The sequence below is a fragment of the Pelobates fuscus genome, chromosome 6, assembly GCF_036172605.1.
Source record: "Pelobates fuscus isolate aPelFus1 chromosome 6, aPelFus1.pri, whole genome shotgun sequence".
Classification (NCBI taxonomy): Eukaryota; Metazoa; Chordata; class Amphibia; order Anura; family Pelobatidae; genus Pelobates; species Pelobates fuscus.
The window spans coordinates 67,069,640-67,082,929 of record NC_086322.1 but is presented as its reverse complement, the minus strand read 5'-3'; the positions used below and the strand labels follow the sequence as shown (position 1 = coordinate 67,082,929).

Genomic DNA, 13,290 nt, shown 5'->3' with positions numbered 1-13,290 from the left:
CGGGCCCTCAGTGGTCTATGTAGTCTTCCCAAGGTTCCCATGTCTTAAGGAATGTTTGGAAGGTGTCTCTAATTTGTGCAGTGAGCTTATCCATTAGATGCGCTTCTTTAATATATTGTATTACTGTTTCTATCTGCGGCATGTCTGTGTGTAGCCACTTTTTTGCCATTGCTCGCCTGGCGGCTAAGGTAATTTTGTTCAGCAGTTTTTGTTCTTTGTGTGGCAGGCTGTCTATTGGTCTGGATATTAGAAATGTCCAGGGGTCTGGTCGGATGCACTTGTGTAGGACCGTCGTCAGTAGTGTGGCTATCGTTTCCCAGTAGGTTTGTGCCTTCGGGCACCCCCACCACATGTGCAGGTATGTGCCCTGTTCCCCACACCCCCTCCAACAGGTGTCTGTCGTTGTTTTGCCCATTCTGCAGAGCTTCACCGGTGTGGTATACCAGCGCATTAGTGTCTTGTAACACTGCTCTTGATGGAGGACACAAATGGAGGCCTTCGCTGCCGCCTCCCATATGTCCTGCCATTCCCCGCTCTCCAAAGGTTGCTGGAGGTCTGCTTCCCAGTGTGCTATGTATGTGGGTATGTGGGAGTCACCTGTCGGTGCGCTTAGTTGACTGTAGAGTGCGGTGATGAGGCCGGTACGTGGACCCTCCTCGATACATAGTCGCTCAAAAAAGGTAAGTTTTGCCAATGCCGCTGCCTTGATATGTGGTTTTGTTGCAAAGTCCCTCAGCTGCATGTATCTGAAATGGTCCTTTGTTGTCAGGGGGGCCAGGGTCTTTAGTTCATCGAATGAATGGAACCTGCCCGCGTGGAATAGCTGGTGGTATCTCTGTATACCGGTATCTTCAATGTTTCTAAAGTCTCTGGCAGTCATTCCCGGGGGGAAGGCTTTATTTCGTAGGTATGGGGCTAGTGGTGACACCGGGTGCGTGAGTGCGTATTTATGTGCCGTTAAATCCCAGATTCTGATGGAATTCAGAATGGCTGGGCAGGTGGTGCGAAGCACTGGTCTGTCCGCTCGAGGCAACCAGATCCAGAACTGTGGTAGGTCCGTGGACATGAGCAAGGTCTCCACATCCGCCCATCTATGTGTGTCTGGCGGTGCGTGCCATTCTATCACCTGGGCGAGTTGTGCTGAGAGGTAATAGAGGTGAAGGTTGGGAAGTCCCAACCCCCCTCTGCTCTTAGGCCTGTAGAGTGTCTGTCTCTTAATTCTGTGTCTTTTACGGGCCCATATGAAGTCGTCAATGGCAGTTTGTATTGTTTTTAGGTCTGTTTTGGTCACTTTTGTTGGGAGCGCTTGGAACAGGAAGAGCAAGCGTGGGAGCAGATTCATTTTTATACTATGCAATCTTCCTATCCATGAAATTGTTTTTTCATGCCATGTGTCCAGATCTTTTAACAGGGCTGTGATAATGCGGAGGTGGTTTTCTCTGTATAGGTCCTCGGGGCGGGCTGTCAATTTTACTCCAAGGTATTTTATAGGGTTGTGGGTGATGGTCAGGTGGGTTGTTTGTTGGACCGCTACGACGTCTTCCTCCGTCATTGCTATGGGCATACCCACGGACTTATCTACATTAATTTTGTATCCCGACACTTGGTTATATGAGTCTAGGAGGTCCAGGAGGTGTGGGATTGAGCTCCCGGGGTTGGTGACAGTGAGCAGAATGTCGTCTGCGTAAGCAGAGACCTTAAATTCTTCTGTCGCTATCTTCACTCCCGTGATCTGCGGGTGGGATCGTATTGATTGCAGCAGAGGTTCTAGGGCCAGTATGAACAATAGCGGCGACAGCGGGCACCCTTGCCTCGTGCCGTTTGTAAGGTTGAAAGGGCATGGAGGTGCACCCGGTATCACCGTCTGCGCCCTTGGGTTATGGTACAGTGCTCTCACTGCTGTTATATAGAGGTCTGGTATCTGTAATTTCCTTAACAGGGTAAACATAAAGTGCCACTGAAGTCTGTCGAACGCCTTCTCCGCGTCCAGGGAAAGGATCAGAGAAGGCGTTCGGGACTCCCCCGCCCACCACATGAGATCTACCGCCCGTCTGGTATTTTCGTATAGTTGTCTGTTGGGTACAAAGCCAACTTGGTCAGCGTGTATGAGTTTCGACAGGAGTGGGTTTAACCTGTTCGCTAGCAGCTTGGCATAGATTTTTACATCAAAGTTTATAAGTGAGATAGGGCGGTAATTTGCGACTAGCGCCGGGTCTCTATCTGGCTTCGGGATCAGGACGATGTTAGCTGTCGTAAGGTCTGGGGATGGGGCTTCTCCTTTTGTCCAGTGTGTGTACATGTTTGTCAGGTGTGGCACCAGGTCCTCCCTGTAGGTTTTGTAATAGGCCCCATCAAAGCCGTCTGGGCCTGGGGCTTTGTTACCCTTCAGTGCCGTTATGGCCCTATCTACCTCCTCCGCGTCTATCGGGTCCCCCAGGGGGGCAACCAGGTCCGCTTGGGGTAGTGGGAGATCTATTGCCTCTAAAAACTTTGCCACTGCTGTGGCATGCAGCTTGTTACTGCTTGTCAGAGTGGTTATGGCATAGGTCTTTTTGCGCAGATGTCCTGGACACTACCGCCTTTCCATCTTGTTTTCTAAAGAAATAGAATGTCCAGAGTACTTACCATTACTGTTAACACTAGACTGAGTAAACTTAGCAGTCATAAGGTTGTCACTTTTCTTAAAAAAAAAAAAAATCGGCCATGCTAATTTGCATAATTAATTATATACACGTGACATCACAGCACATGACATTACGAGATGTTACGTAACATCACAGGGCGTGACAATAGAGAAAGTGAAGTACATGTAAAAGGGGAATATTCCCCTATCTACAAAAGGATACTTCCAGTGTGTGTACAATGTCTGAATGTACATGCAATTTAGTGTATGTGCAGCAGTGGATGTATTCTGTGTCTGAGTGTGTGTGTAGTATTCTGTGTCATTTTGTGTATTATGTGTATAACCGTGTGTTTCATTGTATTAATACTGTCTGGTTGAGTGTGTATAGTAGTGTGTGCCTTCTGTGTCTGAGTGTGTGTGTCAGTGTGTGTATACTGTAAGGGTATGTGCTGTGTGTATAAAGCAATGTGTGTACCTGTCATTTATAATAGTAGTAGATATTCTGTCTCCATTTCTTTCATCACTCTCCCAGAGTCTATTTAGAGTCTATTTAGAGAAAAATAGCAGCCAATCAATTGCTGGTATTTTTGCCAGTATTCATCGGCCAGACAGCCTCAAATACCGGCTGTGCCTGTAAAATACTAGCCAAGTGGCAACCCTAAGCATTATTAACTTTATATGCACACATTTTTGGAGAATTTGAAGGTGACGTTATAGCTTGCTGTATTGTATCTATTAGCAAAAAAAGTATACTACATGCTAATGTATTGTTTGTTTACATTTAACCTCTGAACATCTTATTAATAATATAATAAAATAAATTATTATATAACAGCATACAGTAAGTAAAAAAACATTTAACATTTTCTATGAAACGAGAGTAATTGATGACTTCTGCTATCTAGACCAGGCCGAAATCATAAGTGTGCGAGTCCGCAGACCTAGCCATGACACAAAAGTTGCACATCATTCTGGGGATCAACTATCCAGCGAATATAGGCCTAAACATATATTAAGCCAAAACTGATTTCTGTCCATAACCATTTATTTTGTGAAATTACATAATAGAGTCTTGGTCTAGATTTATGATCACTTTTGACACACGTTTTACATCAATTATGAGATAGTTCGTTACATTTTGTTTTGGCAGAATATATATTGAACAGGAGAGCATTGCATTTGATATATTTACAAATCTAAATAAATATCAATTAGAATGTTACACATTACACTGTGTGGAATTTTGTTAATTGGTTTTTTTTGGGGAAAATGAAGTATTGTGGTATACTAAGGCACGTTTTGCATTTTATTATGTACATACTGGTATAGTATAGTGCTTTAAATAATAACAAAAATCATTACAAAATTATATATATATATATATATATATATACACACACACAAAATTTCAAACATGTCCCATTACCTTCAAGGCGAGACGGTCTGATACTGAATTTTTTCCACTTCCAACGTAAAGCTCTGTTTTCCCCGCAAACCTTTTAACATCTTCAGAGAGAGCAATATCCTCATACTTTTTAAAATTGTGAAGAAAATTCTAAATGATTGTGAAAAAAATAAGTACTTATTTCTAACATTTAAGTAGCGTATATCATTTTTAAAAATGTAGTTTATCAACTTAGTTGACAATCACTTTGCCCCACCTTACCAACATATGCCTATTTTTCTGTAATAAACTTTTGTATCACAATAACAAATGCACACAGTGTTAGCTGAGTTGTGCAAACCAAATTATAATAATTTGCTTTAATTCATTTGTCTACAACCATCTCCAACTGCATCTAAACATAACTAATGAATAATCTGTATTAACTAGACTTAGAGATTGTTTCATGCCAAAGTGCAATTCAGACAAATTTAGACTGATCGGATGATCGGTCAAATTCCGGAAGTCTGAGAAATATACCTGAGTCGCAAAAATTCTAAAAATGCCTGTTGCACCAAAAGAAAAAAAGAGATAATTGATGGGGGGAAAAAAGTGAGTTTTTTATAGATAAAGTGATATGTGAGCAATCAGGGGAAAAAACAGGAGGAGCAGGTAAAAAAATAACCTCTTTATATATTAAATAAATATAGATTTTTTTTAACTGCTCTTCCTTTTTCTCCCTCTATTGGTTACTTTTTCTCACTTGATCTGTAAACCAAATGGTGGGAAAATGCTATTTTCAGTGTACTGCAAACAAATATACATAATTTTGCATAATGTATATATTTTGCAGCACACTGATTGGCCAATTTTTGCACCATGTTTTGTTCTTCTGATTCGGTTTCTGAATAGGAATCTCTGTTACAAATGTTGGGCGTCCCAAAAAATATTTTCTATTTTGGAAAATAAAATTAGGGCCGAAGTGTAATACTAACCCAGTCACAACCTATTGTATTGTGCTCACAAATGTACTTATCATGTCACTGTGTACCAATGCCTCCACTATAATAAAGAGGGTTTTAAAAAAAAAGTTCATGTTGTCCAAGTGCTGTTCCAAGATGGCTTTTTGTCCTTACATGGGCTGGTGGGGAAATTAAAGAACTCCCACACAGGCCCAGGGAGAGGGAGCCACACAGCCTCTGGCTTGCGTCTCTGCCAAGTGCAGACCAAGGGAACCTGTCTCCGGAGCTCTGGCCAATCAAATCATTGCCAAAGGTTACCACAGCAAGGTTTTGACACTAAATGCTTGTGAGCTACTCAAGGTCTGCACCTCCATAGAGCACAGGGAGGAATTATTGGGATTAAAAAAAAAAATACTATTTTCCCATTAATAATAATAATTTAAAGGACCTATCCCACCCATGTACAACACTACATCCACATTCACATACTATACACATGAACACTGCACCTGTGCAACTCTTATGCACATTCACTAAACTCCTACATATACCCCTATACACACACTGTATAACTCCTAATACACAAATGCATTGCACCTCCTACACATATATACACATACACAGCAGCCCCAAGACAGACACACCCAGATAAGCCCCTATGCTGACACACATATACACAAACTTCCCCCCAGACACACACATAATCTCTACAACACCTAATTGTGCACACACAAACACACACTTCAGCCCTAGATACACATATTAAACCATAAATAGACCCCTTTACACAAACACCCTCCTTCAAACATGCACACAGCCTCCATACACATACAACACCATAGATAGCCTCCCCACACATGCACAACCCTGCATCCTGCCTTGTACTACTTTTGTCCTCTGGTACCACATTTATGGGGAAACTAGAGACAAGTCACCAGCAAACACAGCACAAATGTAACACTGAATTCACTTTGTAGTGTGTCATTAAATTCATGTCCGCTACACAAGACAAACATAACCCCTCCCCCCCAAAAAAATAAAAGGGCATTTTCCACATCCAAGAGCAGGGCTCTGTACATGGGATGCCTTAGAATGCCTTATTTTGAAGGAGCATGCATAATGGCTTTGTCCGTCCCACTGTGCCGGTCTGCCTTTTAATGTCCATGATTCAGCCCTGCCTGAAACTACAAGCAGACTGCTCAAACACCATGTAGAAATTCCTATTTCATAAACTCTTGCACAGTAGACCTTAGGATGGGTGAAACTGCTCAGTAAACTAATAGCAGCCTTACCACAGCTGCTTTCGGGTTACCCACATTCCGATTCACTATTTAGTTCTACTTTAGTTCTACTATTTGCTATGAGCAGTTTGCATCTTGTCTCTGTCTCTTGAGAGCAGAGAGAAATAGCTCAGTTCAAGTTATGAATATAGTGTGTAAACCTGAATAAAATAAGCATTGCCAACCCGTAAACAAAGCTTGTTTACCTGTTGATTGACAGGAGCTGAAGAGGAAGCTCTCGTCAATGAAATCAAATATTAAATTCAAAATTCAGTATTAAATACGGCCTGACTGTGACTCTGAGGGGAAACATGCCACCTCAAATTTGGGATATATAGAGGTACACCTGCAACACTGATGTACCTCTGTATTGTGGGACAGTCCTGGTCAAACTGGGACATATAGCTGCAGGTTGCATGAAAATATCTAGTAGGCCAGAAATGTCAGGCAGTCTGGTACTTTGAGATGTGAAATCTACTCTCCATATAGTACATATTAAAAATGAATTCATACCTCATTGATGTTAGAGACACCATAGTTTGTTAGAAGAGCAAATCTGGTCTTTAAGCACTCACAAGACTTATCTTTGACGGCTTTGTTTATGCCACGTGTAACAGCATCTGCAATGGAATATCATCTGATAACATGATGTGAAACAAATACAATGTCATAAAAGATATGTCTCAATGACATGCAACAAAACATACACACACACACATAAAATTCTTGCAAAAGATAGATGTCATCCGTGCAGTTACCTTTTCTTAAACAGAGGCCCATATTAAACCATACACACATTTGATGACATGCCCTGTCCATGTCATCAAATGTTTGTATGGTCCATGTATAAGCAGTTTAAAAATAAAGAAATTTAGTCTAAAATTGGGGGTCATCTTACACACGGAATGTCACTGCAGGGGTTAAAAAAAACACACTTGTGCGCGGGGCCACCTGCCATGTTCCAGTGTGCCACGGCCCACACACATACCTGGCCTCCCTCCCGCCGATCCACTTCTAAATGCTGTGGCAAGGAGGAAGAGGTCCCTATATGCGTGGTAGCTGCTGCAGACATCAGCACTTACTTGCTTTTTGATGTATATTTATAGGGATGGAAATGGGGATCAGGGAGCAGAGGGGATACTACTGTGATGTCCCAGCATGCCTTCACACCACCTGCTGTATTGTAGGAGCTGGAGCCATTAACTTCACAGAGTACCTTGGCACAGGAGGGGGGGGGGAGGGGGAGGGGGCATGAGAATTATACGTTTGTTGTTCTCCTCAGAAGTCACCTCTAAAATATCAAAGTTATCATATTTGGTGTTAAAAATATTTATTTCTTAATTTTGGGCAAAAAAGGGGGGGGGGAAATAAGGTGAAAAATACAGTATATTGTTAAAATAGCAGGAATTATCTGTTTGAAACAGGATGTGATATTTGATATCTGCATGTACTGTACATTGTTCATATGTCTCTATATAAAAAAGAGATTGAGAAAAAGAAATGAGTCCTATCCTACAAGCTATATATATATATATATATTTTAATATGCATAAAAGGAATGCCAAAACATTTAATGATAGGAAATATTTCCATAAATACAAATTTTAACAGGTCTGTTACCTTTTCTGATTAATGATACCAATTCAAATAGCTGTGTTTGCAGTTCTTCAGCTTCAAAATACTCCACTTTTAACTGGTAGACTGTTCCATACCTTAAATGTATAATACATTTTGTGGTGGATTCATAGCTCTTATGTAGACTTTTCCTGGAATGGAAACAAAGCAAATTCAGTAATTATTTTGCTTTACAAATCACAGTGCTTCCTTGTTCCTATATCCACTACTCTTGCTCTAAATTATTCAAAAAATTTTTTTTTTCATCTGTGTTTTTCTTGACATTCCACAGGAAACCATACATTTAAGGAGAGTCCCCGAAAGCAGTTTAAACAGTATGTTTTGCAGTGAGTACGTTTATTTCCCTTTTTTAGCATAGAACCCATTGATATTGGGTTACTGTGACGTACTTGTGGGCTTAAAACAATATGGTCATATGGTGTAACCAAATCACCATATTTGTTTGCCAAGTTATGTGATATTTTCTTTAGCCTTGTAAGATTTAACATTGTATTTTTTATTTTAATTTGAATCTGTATTTGGTGTCATAAAGAGCTTATCTTGCTTAGTACAGTCTGGGAACACTGTGTAAGTGTATCGGTTTCCCCAGTGATGAAGACTTAATATGATTCAAGAACACATTTATATATATTTTTTATAGTACAGCTCTCTAGTTCTTAAATGGTTATGTCTACATAGCAAGTATGGGTGCAAAAATTAGCAAAAGCTGGTCAGAAGTCAAAGGATTTATTTAACTCATTTTGCCCATGGAAAATAATTAATAAAATAAATGAAACCCACTTAAGAAGCAAAGCATTTAAAATTCTAGGACACATTATACCTTTTAACTTGTACAGTCAAGACCACCACAACCCAAGATAGAAACATGGTGTAGGGCCATGGACTGATAGGAGAAAAATATAGCTCTCAAACATCAGTGCTCTTCTGGCTACAAGTAAGCAAAGGTCCCATTGCTGAACATGGGGCAAAATCACGTGCTGCTGTATGTGGCCATTTGGACTGCAAAATCCTGACATTGTTCATGCTATGAAGAATTAGATGAAAGCTACGAAATCTGGACATAATGCTAAAACTGTGGGCCTGGTCTGGAAAAACAAATGAGAAGTGTTTGCTACTGATGCCAGCGGACAAACAGTTAAAAATCCTTGTTGACGCAAGGGATAATTATACGGCAACTGGCCAGAGCTTTCTAGCCAACCGCCATATGAGAATGTAACAAAATATAAAAATGAAAAGCTTGAGGGGGTCTTTAGGCCCCATATTACTAAAACTGAATTATTGTACTTTGTTATTAATAATGAGGGTAGGGGGCTACAGCTCCCACCTGGACCCCACCCATAGATGACAGGTGGTGGCAAATATTGTTAATAAAAGGGAGACACACTGTATCCACTATACACACACTGCATCCAACATATATATATATATGTAAAAACACACACTGCATCTGCATCGACTTTAAGGACTTGGGGGCCTCACAATCTCTGATGGCAGCCCTCGCCATGTGTAGCAGAAAAACAAAATCACTTTTGTTTGAATATTTTTGGACTGGTCTCAACTTCTCTACCCTGTAACAAACCTGCCTGCCTAAATTGTCTAAACAGTATTATTAAAGTATCATAACTAAAATGTATTTCATATATTTCCTATATAAAAACAGTAAAGATAACCCAATGAAACTTACTGGGCTAGAAGATAAGGTTCGATTTTGATTCTGCTCCCTTGTGTGAAATATCGAGGTATTGATGAGAATGATGTATTTGAATTCTCCACATCCTTTTAGCAAAAGAAGAGACACAAAATTAGGTAACTAGAAACTGCTGTTGGAAGTCCAAAAAAAAAGGAAAAAGATCTGCCTTTGTACTTCTCTGATAGCATAGCTTTTCTGTATCTCCTGACGTAATCATTAGGTGGGTAACTGCCTATCTTTATAGAAGTAAATTATAAATAAAACGACTCTTGCAGATTTAAAACTCCGTTGTCATTCCCCCCTCCCAATTGCACTCGGCTTTAGCAGCATTCAGAATGTTATTACCACTCCCTTGATATCCCTTGTTATACTGTAGATACACTGATGGAAAATATCCACAATGGAATTTTACCCAAAATTTAAATTCTAAAAGCAGTACTAATGCGTTCCTTGCAAATCCTATGGACTTTGACACTGACACAGATTGTTACATGTTACTTCTGATTTCTGTTGTTCCTCTGGGCTAGATTTGACAATTATGCGATCAAGGCTACTTGATTATTTCTCTGCTTCTACCATACTTTTTAAATGATTTGTTCAATCACTTCCCACTAAAAACAAGAAATCAGTGAAGTTATAATACAGAGAGCCATGGGCAATTAAAATGTCTTATATTGGAACGCTGATCAAAATATCGTTTTATTGGTTGGGGTTTAAATTTGCAATTTTTTTTACAGATGTTTATTAAAATGAATTTGTTTTGTAATGTGAAAACCAAATAGCTAAAAAAAAAAAAAAAAAAAAAAAAAAAAACAACTAAATAAAACAACTCTTACTTCAGTGTTAACAAGGCGTAGCTCCTGGTAAACTGTTTTCAATACTGTTTTGACATCATCTGTGTCATTCGGGTGACTTCTGATGAATTCTCTAACCTAAAACATTAATAGTGACTCGTAAAATAACTTATACACATGGTTGATTACACATATTTTACATTGTGGAGTAATTGTAAAACGCATAATTAACTTAAGGCACCAAAAAGATTATTTGAAGACTCATTACAAGCCTCATAAGATTACATATACAGTCATTGGAAAAAGAAAGTACACCCTCTTTGAATTCTATGTTTTTACATATCAGGACATAATAATTGTCTGTTCCTTAGCAGGTTTTAACATTATGTCAATACTTACGTTTTCACACATGGCTTCCCCATTTTGGCATTATTTTTGTTAAATAATTGGTGCCATATGTAATGTCTTGTTGTTCATCTGAGTTTGCATTTACCTACTTTATTATGTTATCATGTCCTGATATGTAAATCCACAGAATTCAAAGAGGGTGTACTTTATTTTCAATATGATCATATGCCTCACCCAAAGCATGCTTTTGTGTCGGCTGGTTGACAACTGCCAGACTCCTCTCACTTAACCCTTGCACTGCTGAAGGTTTTGTTTGTTTGTTTGTTTGTTCATCTGTTTGTTTGCTTGTTTTTTTTCCCACTGGCTACTAGTGCTGCAAATTAGCAAACTGTTAGAATTTTTTAAATACAGGTTTAGATTTTAACATTTCAGTCATGGATATTCAACATTTATATCTGGATTTCAGACACAATGAAATCCAGTGGATATTCAAGACCATTTACATGCTGCATTGCAAAATCCTGACATTGATAAATCTTGAGAACAATGCCTGGATTTTGCAGCCCAAATGTTTCTGGATGATTTCTCAAAAATCAGACTGAGTGCAATTGGATTGTATTAAATAACCCTAGTAAAGTTGGGGTTAGAGTTTGTGTTAGTTCTAATGTTTCTTTAATCTTGTGACAGCACCACACAATTTCTCTTGATGAGTGGCCAGAGATATGCTGAGAGTGTCAGCTGATGTTCTCAACTGTGAAAGAATTTACCTTGATTCCAAGGTTCAAGCTTTTTGGTATCCAAGGCAAGGCAGGGCTTATTTTGATAACCAACATGCGTCTGGTGTCTAGTTCAAGCTTCTCCAAGTGCACTTGATACAACTTGGGTTCTCCTGAATATAACAAAGATCAAATTGATCTATATAACAACCTACCAACAAATACCTGGAAAACCTTCCTCATACTGTGGAGGACAAAACTCAGGAAATAGAGTTATCAGGCACTAGGGGACAAACATCAGGGTCAACCATTAGAAAAGCATTTTAACCGAAAGTAAAAGGGCACCAAAACACTCTTGCCTCCATTACAACTTCAACAAACTAAATTTGTTACTGGGGCAGGAGTCTTCCTTTACTTTTTTGTATATTCAAAAGACTGCTCTTTGACCTTGCAAACTACTACTATGCTTACATAACACAGGTTTGCTTTTTGGGATCAGGCTGCCAATGTTGTCAAATTTGTAGATTGATTCCATTATTTTACAAGTATTCCTATATCCATACAGCAAGTATGTTCATTAAGATATTGTGAAGTCCTTACCACATCTGGGAGATTTAGAAAGTCTTCTTTTGCTTCCATTATTTCTTTCATTTTTGGATTTCCACAAATATCCTGAAAGAGAGATTAGTATAAACAAGAAGTAATTTCCAAACTCTCATTTCAGAGTTTAAGGTAGTATTGACTTTGCTTCTTTGCAAATTATGTTCACTATATATAATATTTAAAATTAGAATTTCAATTTTAAGAATTAGAATATTCAGTTAAATTACTTTTACGTGTTATAAAATTACAGAAACTACTTCATAATGAAATGTGTACAGCAAAGGAGCATTTAAATGGCCAAAAACTGTGCAATGCTTCCTCATTAGCCTGAGAAGCACAGCAAAGATTGGCTGCTGGGGGCCTGATTTAACTTTAAACCATTACAAATGGTTTAACAGTGGCCAGTAGTTTAGCACCAGGGGTTCCAGACACTAAAACCCCTTCTTTGAAATCAAACAATTACAGTACCTACAACATGCCTCCCAAAAGGCCCTATTTTTAAGTCCGTAGACGACCGACTTCGATGCTGGACAAGGTCACCTATACACCCAAATTCGACCAACTCATGCTGGCTTTTATGGCTCATGGTGGCAGAGACCCACGTAAAGGAGTCAAACAGGCTTTGGAACACAGAACAAGCTCCTGGATACAATTGGGCCACTTGCCCATGTTATGTACTTGGTGGATGCGTGAATGGGCACATGACATCGGGGAATGGGCCCACTGTTGCTTCTGCTTCCTGAGCAGCGCTAATTTGGCACTCTCTTTTGAGAGGTGCTGGGCAGCACTGTTCCGCATTTATGGGAAATTAGTGGGTCTTGGGGCCAAAGAATTAGGTCCACAGACACAAGGCAAACTGTTCGAAGAGGTGTTCATGAAAGAAGTAAACAAGCAAGTTTACATATTTACATAATTGAACAAGGTACAATCTTCTATGAGGAAGGTTTTGCGAGGCAACACCTCCCAAGGTATTTTGGTAGAGCTGGTCAGCAAAGAGGCAGTGCCGCCAGCTGCTTCTGGCCATCAGGCTCCTGAACTTCGCAACTGTAAAGGTGGTGGTGTAGGGTTTCTCCTCTCCCCTCACTGCTCCTTTAAACTTCTACCCACCCCCTCTTTTCTCTCTTTCCCATAATTTGAAATACATTCAATTCCCCTTTTCAAACCCTTCTCTGCTAACATTGCTGTTATTTATCGTCCCCCTGGTTCCCATCTTCGCTCCCTTGACCACTTTGCTGCCTGGCTACCCTATTTCCTC

The 13,290-nt window shown here is 39.7% G+C and overlaps 1 protein-coding gene across 2 annotated transcripts in view; it reads right to left on the bottom strand.

The window, feature by feature from the left end:
* The window catches only part of LOC134614241 (uncharacterized), a 142,378-nt gene that overhangs the window by 75,404 nt on the left and 53,684 nt on the right, over nt 1-13,290 (bottom strand). For both annotated transcript variants that reach the window (XM_063457814.1, XM_063457815.1), the window contains exons 4-9: nt 12,033-12,104; nt 10,411-10,506; nt 9,569-9,660; nt 7,870-8,015; nt 6,763-6,869; nt 4,050-4,178 (exon numbers count right to left, since the gene is read on the bottom strand). In XM_063457814.1, coding sequence (XP_063313884.1) covers nt 4,050-4,178; nt 6,763-6,869; nt 7,870-8,015; nt 9,569-9,660; nt 10,411-10,506; nt 12,033-12,104 — 642 coding nt within the window. The remainder of the gene's footprint in view (nt 1-4,049; nt 4,179-6,762; nt 6,870-7,869; nt 8,016-9,568; nt 9,661-10,410; nt 10,507-12,032; nt 12,105-13,290) is intronic.